The sequence below is a fragment of the Gouania willdenowi genome, chromosome 3 (genome assembly GCF_900634775.1).
Source record: "Gouania willdenowi chromosome 3, fGouWil2.1, whole genome shotgun sequence".
Lineage (NCBI taxonomy): Eukaryota > Metazoa > Chordata > Actinopteri > Blenniiformes > Gobiesocidae > Gouania > Gouania willdenowi.
The window spans coordinates 39,165,877-39,191,436 of NC_041046.1; the positions used below are offsets into that span (position 1 = coordinate 39,165,877).

Sequence of the window (25,560 nt, forward strand, 5' to 3'; positions counted from 1 at the left end):
CAAAATCTAAATCTAGCGCAATAAAAACTGGTAATGGAAACACCTGAATTTTGAAAAAACACTCAAATATTGCTAAAAGGTTTTTACGCTTTCATGAGGAAGAATTTTAGATGTTTCAGTATTAAAATGTGTCGCAAAAGTGCTATGGAAAGACTTTTCTGCAAATATACGTCAGAGCGTGACGTACATGGTCACATGATCACTCCTCTCCGAGTAAACATGGCGCACTACGTGTAGACAGAAGAGAAGACCAGGACCTTTCTTAGCATTATACTTACACATTAAAATTATTATAAGGAGTTTCGAGGCTCCTGCACAAAACAGCCTTCAATGGCAACACAAGTTCAGAGCGCAATTACACTTTGTCAACATTGAGAAATATTGCTTTTATTTTGTGAAAATCTGTAAAAGGAAACCCAGCTAGTCTCACCATATAATGCAAAGTCAATGATTAAATACAAAAATGATGGACGGAATCAACTTGAAGATGCTAAGGCTAATGTTTCCCATCTCTCTGCAGTGTTCTATGACAGTCCAGCAGCCAATCAGGTGCTGGCACGTCAGAGGCGAGCCAACGCCTTTCTGGAAGAGATGAAACAAGGGGACATGGAGCGGGAGTGCATTGAAGAGAGATGTAGCTTTGAGGAGGCTAAAGAGATCTTTCAAGACATGGAAAAAACGGTGCAAAAATACCTTTTTCCCATTGCGTTTACAGTATTTACTGGTGTATAAGTCTCGTTAACATTAAATACTGAGGGTGTGAACTTATACAATAAAGCAACTATGTACATTTTTAGGCCATCTAGTTATCAACTTTGGAATTGGCTGTTTTTTGTTTCGACACTGGTATGCATTGAAGTAGAAAAAAAAAAAAAGTTTTTTAACAATATAATGTGGTAGTGTACTAAGACTTTACCTTTAAATGTTAGGTGTGTCCTCTACTATGTGGATCAGTCAATGCAGCGCTGACAAGAGGAGCCAAACTATCCACATTGACATTAGGACATGCAACTTATAGAGGGGTGTGACTTACTTGTAAAATAATTATGCAAAAATTGTAAATATCTTGATCATCGACCCATGCTGCAGTGTCTTTTTAAACCTTCAAAACATTTGTATCGTCCACACAAACAGTCGCTGACCATCACTCTTTGGTTTTCTTTTTTTCAGCTTGAGTTCTGGACTGTTTACATTGGTAAGAAGCATATCAGCAGTCTTTGACTGTATAAAGTACAGTCATTTTGAACAGTAACAGAGTAAAATACTTTAACATATTTTCTACATAATTATTTTAATTTTAAAATACTTTAAAAGAAGTAAAACAGTAAAATACTTTACTATACTTTACAAGTTTATTGTGAATTAAATGAAACTTCATGCATCCTCTATAGAAAACTGATTTCCTGAACTGAACTGAAGTACTCATTAATTTTCTGTTTTGTGTTTGCAGCTGTGACTGTTGGATAAGTTCTAAAACAACAACAATGCACAACATAAACTCTGACATAAGTAAAAAAAAAAACCCAAAACCTCAACCAACTACAAAATAACCAAGTCCATGAAACAATTTGAAAATCAACAGAACACAAATAAACAATCCTTAAAGAGTAACTAAACCCCAAACCCACTTTTTTTCAGCTGAATGCATACTGTATGTATTTGGGTATGGAGTAGTGGAGTTGATTGATCCTAGTCAATCACGTGATCCTGTAATAGATGTAGTTATAGTGTTAAATACTGCTGCACGTGATAAAGTTTTAGTATTAAATTAACCATCTTTAAATGTTTATTTTCACTGAAACATTGTAGCTAAAACATTTACAACAGTACCGTTCCAACTTTCACCCCTATATGGAAACTTTTGTGTCTCTGTTATGTCTGTAGACGGCGATGCATGCGAGTCACAGCCATGCGCCCACGACGGAGTCTGCAAAGACGGGATAGGCACGTACGCGTGTCAATGCCAAACAGGATACGAAGGCTCCAACTGTGAAATAGGTGAAATACATGGAGCAGGAAGAGTTAATAAACCACATAATGCTAGTGATGACTAGTGATTTTTGTACTCACCTGTCCAAATACTATGGGATTACTAGGCTCTGCTTCAAATACTGCCACTCGTCACATGTTGCATTAAACAAATGTATGTACAAAGCTGCCTCATTAATTGATTACATCTGTTGGTTGAGGCTAAGGCCTTGTCCACACGTAGCTGGATATTTTTATAGACGTACATCCACCCTCCTCCAATTGAAAACAAAGATATGTCCCCACATCGTTTTAAAAAAACAATCCATCCACACAAAACAGCATAAATGTGCTATCCACAAGTGAATGGACGTGACGTCACTCTCTGTTGTTGGCAGGCTTATGTATTGGGGTCCCAAGTGCACTGTTATAGCTTTACACACCTCCCCAACAATGTTTGAGACCATGTAGGACGCTTGTCTGGTGTGAGCCCGGCCCGTCCAAACAGTGGGCCACCGGAGAGGGTAGATGGCGCAGACGCCACGTGGCACTGCGGTCCCCCCGAACCATACCGGCCCCACGCAGCATGGCGGCACCCCTCACTCCCCAGGCACAGGGGAGCAACAGCCACACCCCCACGGTCCAGGGGGCGGCTCCCGCCGCATGCTGGCCCCAAGAGGCCCGCCCCGCCACAACAGAGAGCGACCGCACAGCAGAGAAACCGGCGCCCGCACCAGGACCAGCACAGGCTTGCACAGCCCCACGATACTACACTGTCCACAGGAAGGTGGCCCTGGCGCCCCCGACGAGAGAGGATGCCATCAACCGTCCAAGCAGGGCCACCCCGCCAGCCACAGACTGACAAGTAGTCATACCCAAGCACCCCAACCAGGCATCGCTACCCCACACCAATGCCGATAAGCACAGTCCCTGTGATGTTTAGGAAACTTAAAACTCCCATTATCTACTATATGTCCACACTCAAACGCAAAACCGAAGTCTTTCCAAATCTTCACTTTGGTTGGAGTTTTCTAAAAGCCCTGTTTTTAATGATCTTATCCTGCGTTTTTGTGTGGATGACAGGCCAAACTGTAGAAAAATATATTTGTTTTAGAAGATACCGGCTACGTGTGGACAAGGCCTGAAACTATGTATTTTTTGAGCACACGTCTCAGGATGTGTCAGTGTCAGCATATCCCTACCGTCATATAGATTTTTCAATTGAAGCTCTAGATGTTTACCAATGAGTGGTTGTTTAGATGTTTTTCACGTTCCTTTGCGATATTGAGATTTTTGAGACAGTTTGAAAGTCAGCGTTTTTCTGAATCGATTGTTTTCCAGAACTCCAGAAGCAGTGTGAGTACGGCAATGGCGGTTGTGAACACTTTTGTGACATTGTCGGAGAAAGTGTTAAGTGTTACTGTGCTGACGGATACTTCCTGGGTTCGGATAATAAATCCTGCGACTCCACCGGTTGGTGACGTCAACAACAAAAGTTTCCTGCATTCGTTTCTTGCAGATCCCACTATGAACGTTGTGTTTCTCTACACAGAGCCCTTTAAATGTGGTTCCATCTTCAACATGCGGCCCATTTTCAGGAATAATGTAAACATAGGAAATGAGACCACGTCCAACGTCACAAACGCAGAACATCAGAACGTGAACGACGACCAGCCGTCCTTCACGTATCATAACAGCAAATTTATCCTTGATGAGGAGATGGTCCTCAACGGACAGGATTGTCTACCAGGAGAATGTCCATGGCAGGTAACAGCAACATGTTAAATTCAGAGGAGTCTAATGTCTTCTCTCAAGGGCTTTTCAAGGTCACATGACAAGCTATTTGTAGTTATCATTACATTATATATTATTCAATGGTTAGAGTCTTTATTGGTATCATAAGGCACACAGCAACAAGGTCCTGGGTTCAAGCCCTGGGTGGACACTTTGGTCCTTTCTGTGTAGAGTTTGCATGTTCTCCCCGTGCTTGCGAGGGTTTTTTCCGGGTACTACAGCTTCGAAAAACATGACTTTTAGGATTATTGGAGTCTCTTACTTGCCTGTAGGAGTGAATGTGAGCGTGAGTGGGGGTACGCTGCCTAACGCTCAATGAGAGCTGGGCACCAGCAGACTTCCTGTGACCCTGAAAAAAGGAGCAAGCAGGTCAGAAGATGGATAAATGGATGGAATTATTAGTGGCCAGACAGCATAAGCTGCTGAGAACCTATTGTTTTTCTGCTTCATTTTCTTTCTGTCTTTCGTTTCATTCATCTATCCATCACCCATCACCAAAATGTAGCCCCAACACTGAAGAAACTTTGGTTCACTTAATAATATTGCAAATAATATAGTTCATTACTCTGTTTTTTTTTCTTCTCAAACACTGTATTTTTCATATTTTGTATTTTTTGGCACTTGATTCATTTAGATTTTTACCATGAATTATATGCAGGGTCTCTCCGTGGCGATAGGTTCCCATCACTGAGGCGGGCAGGTGGCTTTGATTGACGGATTGAAAGTCGCTGATAAAAATGGTGGAAGTTGATATTGTGACTTCTTGGAAACACCCAAATACAGTCAAGATCGGCGTGGCGTCATATCACAGGGAAGAGCCAAACAGGAAACAAAGCAAAACAAAATTACGTCAAATAAATTACTGTCTTTCTTGTTTGGGAAAGAAACACAAGAAATCACGATAAGAATGAAGTAAAAACACTTCTTAAAGACACTTTTCCGCTTCGGTATCGTCTTTATTATTCAAAGACTCTAAATCCCACAATGCAATTCATGGAACATTTGTAAAGATACAAGTCACATAATATGGTGGCCATAAAATCTCACAACACAAAACGCCCTGAGAGCTCACAACACAACACAGGATGACGAACGCCACAAAGCGCACACAAATACAAACTCCACAACACGAAAACAGTCCAGGAAAAATCCCCGAAGAAGTGACGATAATGGAGGTACATAAAAAATCCACGAAGAAGAGTGACGATCCTTTCACCGGCCTGATCCTTTGCGTCACTCTTCTTCGTGGATTTTTACTGGACCGCTTTCCTGTTGTGTTGTGAGCTTTCGTGTTGTGTTGTGGGATTTGTATTTGTGTGCACTTTCGTTTAGTTGTGCTTTGTGGCATTCGTCATTTTGTGGTGTGTTGTGAGCTCTCAGGGTGTTTTGTTGTGTTGTTGCTGCTGCTGAGGTGTGGCACATAGAGAGAAGCTCTGCACATGCTCTAACATGCTCTGCTTTTAACAGAGCATGTTATATTACTGTGATCTGTTGTTGTCGGACTAACATTTGCTTGTTAGCTCCTCTGAGGGAGGGACTTTGGATAGTTTGGAGGCAGGGCTAGAGCGCAGCGGGGAGGGAGGGGGAGAGAGGGATCTGAGAGTCGCGGACTGCACCTTTAACATTCAAGAATGCAGCAACAGCATTCGCGCGTGCATTTTTTCTCTGTCAATGCAGTTTAGCGATTGTTTATTATTTATGGGTCTGTGTTATTTACAATTCATTTCCTCTCAGGCTCTCTTACTGAACGAGGCCGGCCTCGTCTTCTGCGGAGGAACCATCCTTAACAAATACATCATCCTGACCGCAGCTCACTGCGTGAACCAATCGCATTTCATCCACGTGAAGCTGGGTACGTACCGACCTGCCAATCATAGGCCTTGTTGTGCATTTTAAAGGTTGTTGACTTTGCTTGTACTCCAGGTGAGGTCAACACTCTGGTGAACGACGGGAACGAAAGCATGCATCTCATAGAAACCATCGTCGTTCACAGTCACTACCGAGCGGAAACTTACCACAACGACATCGCTCTCATCAAACTCATACAGCCAATACAGTTCAGCAGGTTCATCCTCCCAGCATGCATCCCTGAGAAATCCTTTGCAGAAAAGGTGACATTTTACACCTTTCACAGATTTAAGGCTCCAATTTAAATTATAGTCGACATGCATTTAACCTTTTAAACATAATTGTGGTAAATATACTCTCTAAATCATGTGAACAGTTCTTCAACTTTTTGTTGCCTGCATTAATTTATTTCTAAAAAGTAAATATAATAGTCGTATTTGTATATGTATAATCAATGATAGCCTGTTAAATACTAAAGGTCCAGGTAAAGTCGCTGATGGATGCGCTGTTCTCATGTGTTTGTGCAGGTTGTTTGTGGAGCCTGTGTTATTTGAAAAGTGAATATGGCTCATGCTGTTGTAAAGGGGTGGAAATCACAGAATACTTCATGATACCATATGTAATATATGGTTCATGAAGACAATGTTACCGCGATGCAGCAATTGCTAAGAATGTCGAAGCATTGCAAGAAAATCCCATGATACATTGCAATATTTGCTTCAATGATGAAAGATGCAACACTGTCAAGTGCAGAACTTCTCAGTTAATTTACTGCGATTTCGTGTTTCACAGAATTTAACACAGACTGAGATGAGACTAGTACTTAAAATGTGTAAAGTCAAAGTTCAGTACCTTTGAATTGCTTTATTTTTTTTTACCACAATGACTGTAATGGGTCCACGACAACCAGACCCCTCAATGATTTCTAACTATCTTCAACCAATAACATGACAATTTCTAGCAATTTTCAAATTAAATATAAAAACGCAATTCAAAAGATAAAATATTGTAATGCATAATTACATTATGATTATCAATAGAGGAAAATAAAGGATTTGTATTTTGAACAAATTAAATAGCTATTTTGTAATCATTCATAATCTCCTTCAAAATGTTTCTTTTTCAGGCCCAGGGTAAAGCTCACTCTGCACTGAAACCTGGTCCATGTCCCAATGTTGAGAACCTATTCTACAGTTTTAATCATTGTTCCTTAAGTGAATATTTCTCACTCTGTTTGAAGGTCCTGATGAAGCAACCATACGGCATGATCAGCGGTTTGGATTCTCTCAGCACGCGAACCTCAACCACGCTGCAGCGTCTCAGCCTTCCTTTCATGGACCGAATGACCTGCGTGGAATCCAGTAACCTGCGCATTACCACACGCATGTTCTGCGCCGGCTACGAACATTTTGCTAAGGGAACCTGCCAAGGCGACAGCGGTGGCCCGCACGTCACACGGTACCGCGATACGTACTTCATCACTGGCATTGTGAGCTGGGGTGACCGCTGCGTTCCCAACGTGAAATACAGCGTGTTCACGCAAGTGTCCAAATATATACTGTGGATACGCGCAGCCATCAAAGTTTTGATGCCCGAAGAAATGGCTTCAGGCGGCGACGCTCAAGTCCAATCAGGAGGCTGACACTTTAAAAACCTGATGATCGAGAGCACAAACATCATTTGTTTCAGCAATAGTACATGTGATGTGTGTGTTAAAATGCAAGAGAAACTTAGATAAATGGTGGAAAATCGCCAAACCTGGCTTTGCAGCTTCTACAGCGGTTACGTTTTCTTTCTTCACTCTGGGTTTTATACTTTTCTCTCTGACAGTCACATCTTACTTCCCTGTTCAGCTAAACACTTGAAAAAGGATGTTTTTCAAACAAGGGAGTAGAAAGTACAGATATTTATGTAAAGAAGTAAATGTAAAAAGTCTTCATCAAAAGAAATATTCAAATACAGTACAGATATCTAAATAAAACCTGACTAATTACAATAACCTAATATTTGTACTGTGTTGTTTTCATTTAAGCTGTTTTCTATTAAACCTTTCAACTTGTCTCTATCAGCTGGAGTTCCTCAGGGCTCTGCTCTCGGCCCTTAGGCTTTCTAATCCACATGTTAGTTTTTCTGACGCATCCGTCCAATTTTGCGCTTTGTTCTTGTTTAATTGCATGATCTTCTGTTGTTCATTTGCATTTTTACTTGTTAACCTTAATGCAACTTATTGCTGTTTTGATTGGTTCCTAAATCTTTGTCTTTGTTTACCAAAAAATTAACTCTCGGGGCCTATACTCGGAAGCTAGATAATTATATTCTGGGTTTATTTCGGTGAGTGGGCTTCACCTAACCAAACATTCTCCATCAGGCAGAAGCTGTACTACGAATCTCGATTACAACTCACAAATTTAGGCGAGTTGATTTTAGCCTTTCCACATGCGCTTTTTTTATGACAGAGGTGGAGATTGCAGCATCGGACAAACCACAATCACGGATAAACTGTAGAGTAACTTACGTCACAATTGAGTAATAATTATTTACAAATATGAAGAATTAAAATCCATAATTCAGACCAACAACACTGTTGCTGCAGTAAAAGCAGGAAGTGATGAATGCAGGTATTGATGAGTGTTAATGCTTAAATTAGTGAGATTACAATAAACAGACACTCTGACCAGTTTCACTTTTACTTTTACCTTGTCTGCGACTCTGATGCTGTGTTCATACAGATCAGCCTACATCATAAGGTGGACAAAATTTATATTTTATATTATCTTTCAGGACTGAGGCTCTCTGCATCACCACAGAATACATGATTGAATTAATTAATTAATTTATCAATCTGAAAGCGCCCGACGCACGCAGGTTTTATCAGCCAATTAATGTAGCTCAGTCCATCAGATAAAAATCTGTTTCCACTTGCTTTGCCTTGTAACCGCTGTGCCAAACACTGCAATGGAGACTTCTCCTGAAACACCAGCCATTGTACTTTTGACAAGATGCGTCACTTAAGTCAAGCAGCCAATGTTGACAAAACAGCCCGTGGACCACTCTGTTTGTGAAAAGATCTCTGATTGGCTGAAAAGTAGCATCACACTCCTGCATTTCTAAAGCTCAAATACAGAGCCAAGAGAAGGAGTAGAGGTCCTTTGTCCTCTGAGAAAACTTTGAATTACAATATGCTCAAAGGTTAGCATGGATTTTTGATCAAATGCAGCAAAAAAAAACTGCTGTCACCAGCATCAAAGATGCTCGGGACAGGCGTCTAAGCAAGTTGGGAAGAGGTCGCGTCAAGGGGAGGGTCTTCTCTATTGCTGGTGGTGTTCATAGAATGGATGATATTGTTGCGATGAGTTACGTTCATAATTCACCCTGTGACTGTGAAGTGATGGGGAACATTAATATGTTGAGAAGGCAGTGTTTCCGGTTGGATGTATTTTGGTGTGACTCAGTGTGTGCACTGTGATGTCAGAGGGCTATAGAAAAGTGTGGTTGAATGGAGAATAAAGTTTGAAGTTCCTTGGTGAACACGCCCCCTACAACCCCCGTTTATCGGCTCTACATTATCAAGAGAGTGACTTGGCTTTATTTGCACCTCGGTGCCGTTTCTGAATTCACCAGAGCTGCGCTCGGACGAGAGTCGCTTTCAGCGCTACTTCCGTCTCTCCCGTGCCCAGTTTGACGACCTGCTGGCCCGCATCGGTGCTTGCATCTCCTACCAGGACACCAAATACAAACACTCTATTCCAGCAGAAGAGTGGCTGTCTCCGCATCCAGTTAGTGTTTTTTGTTCATTATTCCGAAGATGTCACGGTTGGGGAAAGTTCCTGATTGGTCGACATGCTGTGATCTGCCCCAAAAGTTCAACAATCCAACTCCAGCGTCAGCCGCATTGGAGGCGCCGGACGCACGTCAAAAGCTTGAAATCTCTAACCTTCAAAACAAGCCGCACAGGAGGCGCGGGACCTCTGACGCTGCCTAGAAGCGCATCTACCATATATTGTCTATGTAAACCTGATGCTGTTGACGCTTTGGATGCATTTGGTGTGAACATGCCATTATACTGCAGCTATAAAGGAGAAGGCCTGGTAAACCCACAGAGAATGGGAAAGTAATGGTAAAGTAAAGGTGGTGATATGCACCTTTCAAGTTGGTTGCAACACGCCAATAACCAAGAAAAAAGGAGAAGAGCCCACAGATATGGTCTGTGTGTGTGAGAAGTTTAATGTCCTCCATTCATTATGAGCTCAGTTGATTTCCATTTCCTCCCTGGGCTGCAACCATTAAAGCAGCGGCTGAAGAGGTGATGGAGGCGGGGTGCCCAGAGGTGAGCCTCCACCTTGAGTGATGAATTAAACACAATTATCAGGACTCCCCCCTCCTCTTCCTCGCTGTGGATGGAGGATGTTTACAGACCGTTATGACAGCACAAACATCTCACCCTGAGCCACATCACACCGTGGGACTGACATCATCGCAGCAGAGCCACATAAAGCTGTTTCATGTGCTTCAGATAACAGACAGTGGAAAACACCAGAGTTCATGGAGGTTCCATAATGAGTCTTTTAGATTATCTGAACATGTTGGTTTATCTTTTAGGACATTTCATGGTCTTACTTAATGATACAAATTAGACCTTGTTTGAGCTGAATAAAAACACACCTGCTACATCGAGGTCTAAGTTGGCTTAATACATTTCCTGTCCAGTGGTGGACTGGGACAAAAAATCAGCCCTGGCATTTTGTGTCCAGACCAGCCCACTACATTATCAAAGGACACCACATAGAAGCTGTTATTAAGTCACATATGGATCTTTATGTCCTAAATTTAATTAATATTCCCCCAGAAAACCTGAAAAGGGGAAACCTTTTAACCCCTTATTACCTATATTCTTTGGCCATTTTGCAACTTCCTTTGTCCCATTTTCAAAAAGTCCATCAGTATCAAAGTGCATGGTATAAAGTATTAGAAAAGAGACAGTATTTCATTTTCCATATTAGTGATGATTCTCTGTGTGTTTGTTCGGATGTGGACTCGCAACAAACTCGGGCGCAGAACAGAAAACCGGACTCTGGTCCGGATGCAAACAATGTTTAGATCGATTTGTTTGCATTCTGAACACATTGCATTCTGATTCATAACAAACATAGGAATGGAACCAAAGGTGACAGAATGTTTTGCACTATGGGTAGGAAAAGAAACGCCCACAGTGTGGGACAAGAACACAAGATTGCAGAGAGTTAGAAAATGATTTGTGGACAGGAATAACAAGGAGGTGCAAAAAATATGGATTGATACCAAGTGCATAAGGTTTCAAAGTGCAATGTGAGCGCAAACGAGCCAAATCAAGGTGTTACAATTTTCAGCCTTTCTCATTCAGTCCGTGTTCTCCGTGACAAAGAACAGATGATATAGGCCAGTGGTTCCCAAACTTCATGTACCCCCTACGAGTGCACACTTACAAAACATAATAATGTAATGTCATATACTGTACATTATATCCCTATCGTGAAATTTGTCCTTGAGTTTTACCTATCCTGTTGAAGAATAGTACACAATAAAAACATATGAATCTGTATGCACACTGGAAAACATCTTATTCAGAATTAACTTGATCAATGTATTTAATTAATTAGCTTATTGGCATTTTCTGTGAGAAACACTGAATTTTATTTTGGAAAAAGTCATCTGTTGTTGATTGAACATATACCAGTAATACATCACATTCATCGTCCTGAAACTGTGAAACACAAATCGCTACAATTTTAATGAGAGGGGTGAGGTTGAGAGGATGTTTAGCTGAATTTGAGTCTGAGTTGTATATTGTTCTCCTAGCAAAGTCTTTTCTAATATTTTGTTTTCATGTTTGTCAAAGCTGAAGATCCACTTTCACACAAGTACGTGGTGGTAAAGAGCATCAAGCTTGTTTGGCTAGTGCAAAGCTTTGTAGAGAGTGAGATTGTTTTTTAGTCTTACAGAGGTCAATGTGTAATTTGTGCCAAAGCATGGAGGCTCCTGACTATTGCTCTATTTCTAGTTTCCATTGTTGTCAGGCTGTTTTTAGTTCTGTTCATGTTAGGGTACGCAAATGGGTAACCTAGGATATAGGTTGAGAACCTAGGATATAGACAATAATGTCAACACACTGATTTGGCTGGGTTTACGTTCACAATGCACTTTATGAATTACTCCAAACTAACAGGAAAACCCCGTCAAGTACAGAATTCTTTTGTTTTTGATGCTGTAACTAAGATTGTACAGTGTGGATATGATTTTCACCAGCATGTGTAAGACGAGCTGAGTTCCAATGCAACCTCTCCAAGACCCTCGTTTTAATCTGAAGGAGAGCTTCTTTTATCCGCTTCAGACTCCAGGGTTAGACGATGTAGACTTTCTACTGAAACGAATCATACTAGAGCATTTAAACCGTGCTATGATTCACTGGTGTGATCATACTTTAATGTCCAGGGTCACCAACCTTTCTGAAATTGTGAACCACTTCATAGACACTGAATACTCCGAAGGGCCACCTGTTTGAAAATCACTTTTTAAATACTAAATGTTCACGTTTTCATTTTATTTAGAGGCTATTATAATAAAGCAAGTCTAGCAGTAACTTAAAAAGGTAGGAAATATTTAGGTTTCAACATAAAACACTTTATTTCTCCTAATTTATGCAATTGTTTCATTTTCAATGTATTTCATAGAAAATTATCATCTTTCCTATTTTACTAGCTGCTAACAAACACCTTTTAACTAATGTAAAATATGTGACTTGTTTGTACAATTTAAAGCTCTCTAGATACACTGTTTAAGTTTTTGGTTGAAATTGTCTTTATGTGCTGACAGAAATTAAAATCCTATGTGCTCTGAAAAAGGAACAAAGAAAATCGATCAACTGTAGCAACTGTAAACCTGTAATAATTTCGACCAATAAGAAAAAAAAGTTTTTTTTTAAACAATCACGTCTACCTGTCTACCTGTTCTTTCTCGATCCCTCGCATGCACGAGCTCACACTGAAAGCGCGTCACCGCTGTTTTTGGTCATGTTTTTTAACATATATAATGGTAAAGTTCACTGTTTACTTACAGCTGAATGAGACATGAGACGACTACGTTTCTACACAATACAAGCGAGTGTAGCAGCTGTACACATGCATGTGAGTGAGACGGAGCACCGAGGGGAGGGACGAGGGGGGTAAAGGCGGAGCCGTCGGGGAGGCTACATTCAAAATCATGCTAGCTTTTGAAAATCGCCAACCCTACCTTTAACATTTATGTAATATTTAACAGAAATCCATTTTGCAGTTATTGCATTTTTCTTATTTTATTTAATTTTTTTAAACCAACCATATTCTATCACATTCCAAAAACCAAATCTGCAGCATCTTTAAAATCCTATCTGCAATCGCTGAACACATTTGATAAAAGATGGCAATATTTAATTAACTACTAGGCTCTGACTCCTTATCTTTGTGAGCTTGGATCCGAGAAAGTAAATCAGATTTCAGATGGAACTCATTGGTGACGAGAGCTCCTGAGGGGACCTCACATGGTCCATGCAGGCTACAGTCACCATGTTGGTGACCCCTGCTTTACATCTTTATGTTGTTAAAATATCAAGTAACAAAAAGATGCCGCTGCTTGGAAACTGATGAATGCAAACCGACAGTGTTGCGATGTTTCCTGAGGTAAGTTTTTCTGTAGATAAAATCAGTAATAATTAAAAAATAAAGTCTATTCATTTTAAAGCACATGACAGTTTTTCTCAGTCGCTTTGGTGCTTTTCTCACATCACTAATAACCTTTACACAGCAGTTAGTGCATTTCTCATAACAATTAGCGCAAACTGCAAAACCTAGTGAATAACCTGCAAAAGGACGTCAGTTGCTCAAAAGCAAGTATTCATGTCAATAAAACTGCTAGTGTCATCAAAATGAAAAGTCTTGACGCCATCGTTTATGAACAAGGTTGTCAAATGTCTTTGTCTTGTTTTTATTATGACAGTTTATTCTCTTATTGTAAAAAAAAAAAAAAAAAGTCAACTCAGTGACACTACCTGAAAATGCTCAACACAGCACTATGCACTACTTATACAGCCATTTGAAAACTACAGTAAAGTTACACATTGCTATAGTTAGGGGAGTAAGTGAGTGCAAGACATTGAATACGTACATTTCACATTTTTACTGTATATGCTCATTGCAATTCTACAGCATTGTGCATAAGAAAAATACACTATAGTCACTTATTTCGAACAAACATAAGAAACACCCTTTTGGTAGAAGTGTGCATAAATGTGAACAATATACTGCAACAGTACATAATGTAACTGACTTCCTGTCTGTCTGGCTACATATTTTCATCTACATCACAATGGATATCATCCCTTGTTCAATTTAGGAGATATTTCCAGGAAAAAATATATAAAGGTATAAAAATTGCTTGACAGAATTTTATAATAACTAGTTCAACAAATTTGTATGTAATGACTCAAGCAATGAAATGAAGACTATTATTTTTAATGGGAACGACTATTCAGCATCCATAAGTATAGTTCATTTTGACTGACATGACATAAGCAAATGATAATGTCATAAAACAGCAGAGAATTGTATGAAAGCAACGATACATGTCCTAACGTATTTGCAAGTTGTTCAGAGGAAGGAGAAATTGCTACTATGATGTGCACAAATGACTAAATGTTGTGGAGGTTGAACTAATAGTTATGAGCATTTTTATTCTGATCTGAGAAAAGCACCAAAGTGACTGAGAAAAACTGTAAAAACAAAACGGGTGTGGCCAAAGTGCTGCACAAAGAGAAACACACTGAGAGACATCACAGGATAAGAAATGAAGACTGACACAATCATCGGAAGTAAACAGCACACCTGAAATCAGACCTGGACCTGCTGGACCTCACAGAGGACAGTGTGATGAAGAGCCGACGGTTCTCAGCACGCTAAAGAGTTCATTAGGCGGCGCCATCAATCCTCGGTCTTTGTGAAGCATTACATTCATCAGGAAAATTAAAAAAGTGTCATGTCTGCGGTGATTTGTACTCCTCCATCAAAAACACACACCGTTGAGCCGCTTTCATTTGCATATTCTCAGGATGTGATAACTCATCGGACCCACGCAGCCTGCAAACACTGATGTTCTTTACCTTCACCACCTCCCAGCTGAGCTTCCTCACTTCATGATCCACATAAACACACAGCCCAACATCCTGATAACAGAGACGGAAAAGATGGAAATCCAAACTCACACCTGGAGGCGTGAAGTTTTCAATATCTTGGTTTGTCACACATACTGTACATAATTAAAATCATTTGGAAACAAGTTATTTTTCAGCTGCTGAACAAACTGAGGAAGTGTCCAGAACAAAGGATGTTTAAGCACATTTAGAGACGTGATAGAAGGCACACTAAGGTCTTTTACCCTCCCACCAAACCCTGACAGGAAGCTCCAGATCTGTAGCTGTGTTTCCATTACCCCTGGAAATGGGCAAAATCTAAAGAGCGCAATTAAAACTGATAATGGATAGACTTGAACTGATAATGGATACGCTTTTATGACGAGGTTTTTCAGACGTTTCGATATGGAAATGTGTCGCAAAAGCGCAATGGAAACACTTTTTCCACAAAAACACGTCACAGAACAAACATAACGTGGATGGCTGTTCATCATATTTTATTTATTTATTTATTTATTTATTTATTTATTTATTTATTTATTTATTTATTCAGTTTATTTCCGACATGGTTGCATTCACAGTTTATTCATAGGAATGGGATCCACATAAGGTTCCTGCTGCTTGACAGAAGGTTTTCCTTGCCGCCATGATGAATTCATGTTGGGTGTGGGATACATATGTATGTGTATATACATATATATGCATATGTGTGTATCCATAAAATGAAGAGTCTGTCCTTAAGACTGCTCTACTGTAAAGTGTCTTGAGATACCATTGGTTATGATTGATTGATTGATTGATTGATTGACAGAACGTGATGTACCTGGTCACATGACCACTTCTCTCAGAAAACATGGCGTGGTACGTGTGGACAGAAGAGGAGACCGAGACATTTCTTTGCATTATACTTAAACATTATTACTGCTACATTACACGTGAAACAAATGAATGCAGAGTTTTATAGGAGATTTGGAGCATCCGTCTACCTGCAGCAAAGTTTCACGAGATGAGATTTCTTGGGAGTTACGAGGCTCCAAAACAACCTTCAATGGAAACATGTGTAAAGCAAAATTATACTTTGTCAACATTTAGAAATATCACTTTTATTTTGCAAAAATCTGTAATGGAAACCCAGCCAGGGCCTTAGAAATACATTTCTACAATGTGTATTATAAATAAATCCCAGTGGAGCAGTGGGCGGAGCTCTGGTCACCCTGGGCGGGTGGATGAGGGTTATTAAGGTGCTGATGGATGTTTCAGGGCGGAGGTTCAGAGATGGAGGTCACAGCTGACTGAGTCCATTTACATGACGGCTTTGTTAGGAAGTACCTGACAGATGGTGAGGTGGAGAGCGCAGGCAGGCAGGTGGGGGTCGGACGTGAGGAAGACCTGCAGCTTCTCTGACGATGACTGAGACAAACTCAGCCCATCACTGAGATCTACTGTTTGAAGCTCTGTGATGTTCCTGCTGGTAGACAAAGGTGGACTATGTACTTCATCTCACCCTTCTCTGAAGTCACCAACCTGGGCGTGATCTTGGACCAAGTCCGCCTTCTTCAATCTTTAAAATATTTCCAGACACTTTCTTTCTCTCCCTGACCACGTTGCCACAACAACTTCAACAAGTTTGTTTCTCCATGCACGTTGGTCTTCCTTTTTCCTTTTGCTTTGCTGTATAACCATTGTGTCTAATGAGGACTTCTCCTGCTGGAATTTCCACGATTGTACTTTACTAAAGAGGACGTGAATGTGCATCAACTACCGCATAGAAAAGTAGACAATCCGGCAGCTGGTGGAGAAAAAGCCAGGGGTTCTTGTAGTTTATTTGCAGATGGGAGGCAGCTGAGGAACCAGGTTGGATTGGGGCTGGACCCAGGAAGAGGTGGGCAGTCCAAAAGATGATTGGCCACACCCCACAGGCACCAACAGGCAGGGGAAGAGAAACAGAGAAACAGAGAAGGTGCCAGGGCCATAACAAAAGGAGGTTATAAAGGAAGCAAAAAGCCTCCTTTCCTTTGCTTTTAGAGAATTGGAACGCTCCTTATCATGTCACTTAAACACCTCCAGGGGTTAAGGAAAAGTGGATTGGAAACAAGATAGGAGGGACTATTTGGACACAGCCTTGTCTACGAAGCAGCACATATTGATGACATCATGTGTATTTTCAGTTTCTTCAAAATACAATGTCATGTTGTAGGCCATTGAGTCTAATCTAACAATTTTTATTTTAAGCCTGAGGCCTTGTCATTTGATGGTGTTTCATTTGATGGAGGTTTGCTGAGACATGAGACCGTTTGGTCTGATAAATGACGGATACCTCACACTGAGACCTAAGGATGTCCTATAAAATGTGCACTGTACTAGGGTCAAATGAGTGGGACACTCCTGCTGTAGAGGGTTCCATGTGTTTGTGTGATGTCTATAAAATCAGCCGCAGGAACAGCAGCTGAAAATCTGCATGTTCCATTTTAATGATGCTCTTCCTCCACCTTAAGTAAAGTCTTCCACAGTGGAAATAAGGAGGAGATGAGATTAAAAGGCTTTGAAATGTGATCTGCGTATATATTTAATTTGTCTGCAGGCGTTGAGCAAGTGCAGGAATTAATTGCCGCGTCTGATCAGCGCCTTGTTCGCTATGTGAGCAAGTCTGGAGATGAGGAGAGAAAAGTTGCTGCACTACTTTACCTGAAAGTTTGTGCCACTCGTGTGTCAGACTCAGGTGCGAGAGTCAGCGGGAAGCGTCAACAGCCCCGCGGCCTGCCGCTCGGCATCCATAATGTAAACACGTTTCTGTGAGCAATGAAAGCAGCAGCAGCCTCAAAATCAAACTCACAAATGTGCTCAACAACAGCTCCCACAAAGGTGACACGTGTTTGCCTCATCTTTGTGTGTTAACGCAGAGAAACGCACACTTTACAAAGCACTTCCTGCAGCCTTTTCAGCCGCTTCCTGCTCCGCCGCAACGGAAAGAGATGAAATATTTATGATAATTGTTGCAAAACTTCCCACAAAAGATGACAGGCGGCTGTGATGAGGAGCTGTCAGTGAATCAAAGGCTCGTGCATGGCACCTGCACAGGGTCGGCGGTCTTCTTTAACGGGTTTCTAATGATGCGCTGCATCAGGAGCACGTCAGGGCCCATTAGGGGACCCGGGCGTCACGCAGCCCTGCAGACAAACTCTGACTCTTCAATCTCTGTCAGAGACGCTGCACATCAAAGTCCGGATGCTCATGATAAACTTTGCATGTTCCCTGAGAAGAACGGGAGCACAACGACGGCTCATAAATAAAACTTTTAATGCTGCAGCAGCTTCATTTGCATGAAGTCAAAGGTGCCAAATGTGAGCAGAGCAGAGGTAGGGGTTTGTGGATGAGACCCATCAGGTACCAGACCTGGAGACTTCCTGTTCCTCTAGATAGATAGATAGATAGATAGATACTGTAGATAGATAGATACTGTAGATAGATAGATAGATAGATAGATAGATAGATAGATAGATAGATAGATAGATAGATACTGTAGATAGATAGATACTGTAGATAGATAGATAGATAGATAGATACTGTAGATAGATAGATAGATAGATAGATAGATAGATAGATAGATAGATAGATAGATAGATAGATAGATAGATAGATAGATAGATAGATAGATGGCCAATGTGAGCATAAGCACAGGAAAGAACAAAGGGTTTTGGTTTAGTTATTTTGTGAGTTTCTCTATTCTTCATGTGTGTTTAGAGTTTTTTCTGTCATTTCCTGGATTTTTATTTATTTAATTTCATTTTCAATTTCTGCGTTTTTGGAGTCATTCTCTGTTTTTTTTTTTTTGTTTGTTGTTGTTTTGGGGGGTTTCTGTCATTTTGTGTAATTTGTTAGCATTTTGTGTGTCTAAATGTGCTGTTGTATTGTGTGTCTATGTTATATTATGTGTGTTTTAAGAGCATTTGTGTGTATTTATTTACAGTAAGACCAAATCAGACAGACAGACATGGGCGTCTGGGGCCCTTGGTGTATTTTTGTACGGCCCCCAAAGCAACTGCACAAAATGAATCCAAAAACAAACAAAATGATAGAAAAATTAGTGAAAGGACAAAAATATACAAAATAACTCCAAAAACACACAAAAAACACTATACCAACACGATGGGAAAATATACAAAACAACAACAAAAACCATTGTTGTTTCCTGTTTCATGGAATCAGGCTGAAATCATTCTTCTAAATGCTGGCTGAGATAAATAGATAGATAGATAGATAGATAGATAGATAGATAGATAGATAGATAGATAGATGTGTTCAGGTGCTCTGAAGATGCTGATGGAGGCTGTAATTATGAGGTTGGTTCGGGATGGCGGCTGATGCTGACATTTGGTTCATGTTGAAGTGGTCGTCGTGGTGATTTGGGCGTCCGTGGAGCGCAGAGGGGGCTGATGGGATTACGGGAGCGTGACAATGGAGGGCTAGCTGCGCCTTAAACAAATAACAGGCGGCGAGTCGACACTGGGCCAGGAGAGCCACGCTGACTTCATTAACCATCATCCATGAGTGTGTTCATCATCTCCCCTGAAGGCCTCACCATATGACCCACTAACGCATTGACAGACAATCATCTCCTCAACTGAAGGTAGAAACAGGTTTTGAACAGCTTGTGTTGCTTTCAGGAACCAGGAAATATCCAACTTTAAAATCAACTCTGAAGATCCAAATTTTCCTAAAAACATGCAAGTTCATGAGAGAAAAACTAACTGTTTTCCACCATTTATTCACAGTTCCAACAATATGTCGCCTACATAATGTATTTGTTGTATGGTGACGGCGCCAAAGCAATTTGTTTCTGCACCGAGTCTAATCAACTGTGGTCAAGTGAAGGATTTGTGAGCGCAAAAGCAGAAGTTGCACATTTTAAAAAATAAAATTACCGGAATAAACAAATGTAATACATTTCTTTTTTTTTATTTTCGTTTTTTTTGCGGCCCAGTACCCAAAGGTCCAAGGCCCTCTATTAGTCTGCAGCCCAGTGGTTGGGCACCACTAATCTATGGCTGTCAAAGGAAGGTGCATGCCCTGCAGACATCCATATTTTAACCGATTTTCATCACTTTTTCTTGACATATTTTTTCCTCCTATTAATGAATTTTTGCTACATTACTTCTATTTCTGCCACTTCTCTGTCAAATTTCAACTTTTTTTTTCACTTTCAAGACATTTTCGGCACTTATAAACCCTTTCCACCAGTTTTCCCACCTAATGTCACATGTTGACCCATTATTCTCACTTTTAACCTCTTTTTCACCATATTTTGATGCAGGCGGCATCAAGGAATGGCGATCTGGCGCACTCTGGGGTGCCTGGTCAGTGTGCCTGGGGCAACTTGCAGCATCCCCTTGGTGCCCTCGGCGACTATGGGCGTGGTGGCTGTCCCTGGGGGCGCTGCTCTTGGTGCTGCTTCCGTTCCGGGTCCTTCTGGCCTGGGGTCTGATCCCTGATGGCTCTGGGCCCGCCGGCAACTGCCCGCTGGCTACCCGTTCGGCGCGGCTCTGGCCATCTGCTGGGCGTGGGCCTTGGCTCCGCTGCTGTGGTCTCGAGCGGGGGGCTCTCTGGGCCCTCCCCTCGGGGGTTGGGTGCTTGGGTGTGGGTGGGGGGGGGATGCTGGCGGGGGCCTTGGGGTTGGGGGTTGGGGTCGGTGGCGGGATGCACTGGGTGCTCGGGTGCTTGGGGCTTCCTCGGATGTGTGTGTGGGGGGCGGTGGCTGCCTCTCAGCCTGGGATCTGCATCTGGAGGGTTGCTCGGCCATGGGGGGGTGGCCTGGGGCTCCCTGGCCCCCACTCTTTCTGCTGGCCTGGCTGCATCTGCGGGCCCGGGGCAGTTCCTGGGTTTGCGGTAGCGGGTTTTCGCACATATCCTGGTATACGATGCACTGGCACGCCTTGGGATGTGGGATAATACTCATACTGGGCTTAACTTTAGACACGTTAATCCCAAATACCTGCTTTAGGTACTATCACTCACTCATTCCCCCTGTTCACAGCCACCATCATTATAGCTAAGCTTCACACTTATCACTATACTGGCTTGATTACACAACATAATAAGCACAATATACTCAACAATTTCCATCTCACCCTCACTGTAAAACAATCTATTCTCCCCACCCTTTCTATTTCCTACCTTGAGTCTCTCCTCCCTGCTCCCTTTCCTCTCCCCCTCCCTCTCCACTTAGGTGTAACACTGCTCTCCCTTTTTATATCCTCCCTCTAATAAAATATTTCTTACCCATCCTTAGGGAGGGCTGGTGATGGTCACAATTAAGCAATAAAATAAATCAATTTATTTTATTGCAATAACAAAACATGCATTGCTGTCTCATAATGATTGCACTTCTTGTAGTGTTGACCTTTGACAGCATGTGCAGACAAGATTAAAAAAAAAAAAAAAAAATGGAGGTTCCCGACGTATCATTGTAACGCGTCAAGTTTGTCACACTGATATCTGCCTTCTGTCGGGGCCCCTACTAGCAACTAGCTAGTGACTACTCAGGAAGGGCCCTGCGCAGGGGATTTTTGATGCTCTGTCGCTGCAGCGTCTCAAAGCAGTTTCGTTATTTTGTCATTGAAATTGACTGTCAGCCGTCCCTTCAGCTCGGGGCCCTAGGCAGTCGCCTGTGTTGCCTACCCGGTTGCAACGCCTCTGCTCGTCAATATCCAAATATCACACAAACAGAACCAGATTTAAACAGAAAAACACTGCTTGTTTAGTTTTTGGTTCTATTTGTACGCAGCGCCCCTATTTGGCCAGTTTAGGTCACGTGATTGGTCAGTCATTGTTGGCCAGTTTAGGTCGTGTGACTAAGACTAAACCTTATCCTAACCCTAACCCTAACCCTGAGACGCTACGTATACGTGTAGTTCGCTAACCATACCAATAGCACCAGGGGTTGTACATACGGCAACCGTACAAATAGACACTTTCACAAACAAGGCTTGTCATCTGCAGAAATTGCAGCAAAAATATCACACCAAAGTGAAAGTTTTTCAGCGAGACATGTGAGGAGATTTATATATTTTATTTTGTTCTTGTCCTCTGGTATTTTTGTTTTTTGGTTTTAGAAAGAAAAATTGAAAATGAACTGATTTAGATGACCTACAGTTCTGTTGTTTTTCTGTTGATTCTGTTTTTAACATGCAGTGCCGTAGATGAGCAGCTGGGGGCAGTGTTGGATTGGCTTTACGTCACATTCAGAATCAGAAATAGAAATAGAAACACTAAACAAAGAAAAAAGCACATAAATAAGTAAAATTCTGTTAATTAAATAAGGATTAAATACAAGTGCACACCTTAGAAACATTTTTTATTAGATAAATAATAATAATAATAATAATAATAATATAGAAATGTACAAATATAATATAGATACATACAACAATCAAAGAGCCATGAGTGTAGCTTTATGTCTTTTAGCCAAACAGAAAAACTGTGGCCATACATCACAACCATCACTGACACGTTCTCTATAGGTTTGGAATTCATGATGATAAAATAGGAAAATTGTGTTGTTTTTTTTATGAGTGTGTTTATTGTGAGAGTAATATTGATGGTCTTATTAATAGGTAAGATTAAAAACAAATAATCTTTAGCACCAAAAGTAAGGAAATGTGTTCATGTATTAGATTTTTTGTAACAATGATTCTTAGAAATAAATCTTAAATCATTAGAAAGTCTGTTTATTTCCTTTTTAAATGATGCCACATTTTAAAGGTGATGAGCAGCAGCGCTGAGTATGTGGGTGACAGTGACACCCATAAAAACTGCCACATCTTCTTACCTCTACTTTTTGCACTTGTGTTGAGGTTTTATATAAAATCCTCTGTGATTTTGGCAACATTCAAAGTTTAATGTCTAATGCTACAGAGAAATTCCCCTTTTTCTGACATGACTTTAGCGTTATATTAATTATCTAGTAAGAATCATACCACTCTTTCATAAAGACTGCCTTTTTCATCTACTTTAATTTACTGTAAGATAAGTAGGATTTTATGAAATTGTTACATTTTAAAAAGAAAAGAAATGAAACTACTGTACATAATGTTGTAGACATACACATGTACAATCATACAAAGCATTCCTAGGTGAATGAAATATGTTGAATGAAACATAATGAGGCAAAAAATGTCTTGAACCACAGAGTCTGTTTTATGTCAGGTATAATCTGATAATAAGTCTGCATATCTTAAGATATGGGTTTTAGATGATTTAAAGTTGATCAAGTCTGATCTGTCACCATGTTTGGCTGTTTGAGGAAAGTTTTCAAAAAAAACATGAATAGAAATAATAATAATCCATCATTTTTTCATAGGGCTATTTTTAGCACTAAAAGACACTTTAGGAAGTTTTTCCAAAAGTTTAAAAAGGACAAATCCAAAGATGTGGAGCGGAGCTGCATCCCACAGCAGATACCACAGCAGGAGGATGATGAGCACCACGAGGGAGACACTGAAGACAAAGAAATATTCAGTCAGGACATCTTGTTTCCAAACTTGTCATTCATATCTTCAGATTCATCAGGGTTTGGTTGTAGTAGGACCATCATAAATCCAAAGAGTTGGACCTGGGAAACTATACCGTCTTTTCCTTCATCCTCCACTGGTTCAAACCCTAATTTATCTTCAACAACCTCGAATGACTCTTTGCTTGAAGTGCTGGAATATTCTTGTCATCACCCTGATGCCATAAAAACAACATTCCACCACAATTCAGCTGTCAAGCAGGTACAAAGAAGAGAAACTGCTCGGTGAAGGTGGATTTTCAAAGGTTTACGCTGGAGAATGTCGGTCCACTTCTACACCTGTGGCCATTAAACATATCTCCAAGGAGGACGTGGAGTATGTGAAAGTGAACTGTCAGGGTAATGTGTACAATGAGATCTTGGAGGTGTTCCTCTTGGATCAGGCGGCCGGTCGTCTCTGTGACGGCAGCTTTAAAAACCCCGCCGTGATTGGCCTAATGGACGTCTTTCACCTGGAGACGGAGGTGATTATCGTCATGGAACGACTGCCGGACACAGTGGATGGGATAGATTACTTATATGAAGTAAATCATATACCAGAGGACAAGATCAAGGTCATCTTCACACAGATCATCAACGCCGCATTGCTAATGCACAAAAATGGCGTCTTCCACCGGGACCTGAAGCTGGAAAACATCCTGGTTAATAGGAACAAAGGAAATCCTGAGATCAGAGTCATCGACTTCGGCTGTGGGGACTTCGTACAAAACGAGCCCTTCCTGGACTTCTGTGGAACTGTAGAATTTGCACCACCAGAACATATTCGTGGGGAAACTTACAAGGCCGAGGCAATGACGGTATGGCAAATCGGAGCCATGCTACATATGACCTGTACCAGGGTCTGTTTCGAAACATTGGTTTACATAAAAAAAGACAAAGAGGTGCTGAAGAATGTATCCAAGGAGTGCAATGACTTCTTGAGCCAGTGTCTGGCCTTGGACCCAAATCAACGTCCAACCTTAGAGGATCTACTTCTACATCCCTGGCTGGAGTGAACTGGTCCCCACGAACCTGAAAGTTGTTTACAACGTGGCAGACACCGAGGGTGCTCCGTCATGTAAATCATAACACCACCAAGGAGGTGGAGTTATGATTTATGCAAAAGACACCTTTAAATGTCATGAAATAAAAGTCACAAATGACAATAAATTGGACTTTCTTTGCTTAAATGTAACCATGTCACTGCAAATGTCTTTTATTTTAGTTATTATTTACATTAATTGTTGATTTTTATGAGAAACTAGAATTGTTACTAAAACAATTAAATCATAGCAAAGAGGTAATAATAATGGGTGACTTAAACATAAATTGGGATGTTAACCAAGGAAGGAGAAGTTTGAAAAAGGTTATGGATGAAATGAACATGACTCAGGTAATTAATGACCCAACAAGAATTACAAAGTCACTCAAACTGACTTAGCTTTTACTAATAGGCCAGAAAGGATCATGAAGTCATTTAATATGCTCACTGGATTGTCGGATCACAATTTTATAATGGTGTCTAAAAATGAAATGACCACTGGCTGCTACTGAATTTTTTAAAATACCAAAACATGAACCAAAGCACTGAAGTCCACTGCCCCTGGTTTCCCTCCCCAGGTCCAGGACCAGGTTTCCTCACACAATAGGACTGTTTAGGATTTATTTCAGCAGTTTTCTGGTTCTGCTCCTGTTCTCATTCAGTCTGTGGATGTTTTAGCTCCTAAAAAGCTGCTATTAAATATGCATTGCGTTGACTTGTATATGAACTGTAAGTATAATAAATAAACAAATGTGCTTCATATACCCATTTATGTTTTAATTTAGGCTGTATTATTATTATTATTATCTTTGTTATTCTTTTATTATTATTATATTATTATTAGCAGTGCTAGCTTAGCATAGCCACATTGCGTAATGAGCCAATTATCATGATGACACAAGCCTATATAGACACAAAAGCACATACATAAGCCTACCTTAAAGAAAATATATGCATCCAACTTGTGTGCCTCACCTCCTGATTGTGCTCTCTCACTGTTTAAAGAGTGTTTGTTAATGCTTTTTAATGGTGCTTCCTATTCAGTTCCAGTCGGTTTAGGTTTATTCATTACTTTTGAATGTCAGGTTTTTTTTTTTTTAAATTCAATTTCAGATTTCATTAAATGGACATTGTTTGTCTGTTTTTAATATTCCAGTTTTCTGCATC

The 25,560-nt window shown here is 40.8% G+C and overlaps 1 protein-coding gene and 1 pseudogene across 1 annotated transcript; both read left to right on the forward strand.

Annotated features, from left to right (window-relative positions):
* Positions 1-447: 447 nt before the first annotated feature.
* Positions 448-7,260, forward strand: LOC114480271 (coagulation factor X-like; annotated as a pseudogene).
* Positions 7,261-16,294: 9,034 nt separating this feature from the next.
* LOC114480278 (serine/threonine-protein kinase pim-1-like) lies at positions 16,295-24,367 on the forward strand. The gene is made up of 2 exons (XM_028474269.1): positions 16,295-16,351; positions 23,564-24,367. Exons 1-2 carry the CDS (start codon positions 16,295-16,297, stop codon positions 24,365-24,367), a joined length of 861 nt encoding a protein of 286 aa, XP_028330070.1.
* The last annotated feature ends 1,193 nt before the right edge of the window (positions 24,368-25,560 follow it).

Coding starts and splice junctions, on each gene's coding strand:
- LOC114480278 (XM_028474269.1), top strand. CDS start 16,295: ATGTACTTCATCTCACCCTTCTCTGAAGTCACCAACCTGGGCGTGATC. Junction 16,352..23,563: donor TGGGCGTGATCTTGGACCAA/GTCCGCCTTCTT, acceptor ACCACAATTCAG/CTGTCAAGCAGGTACAAAGA.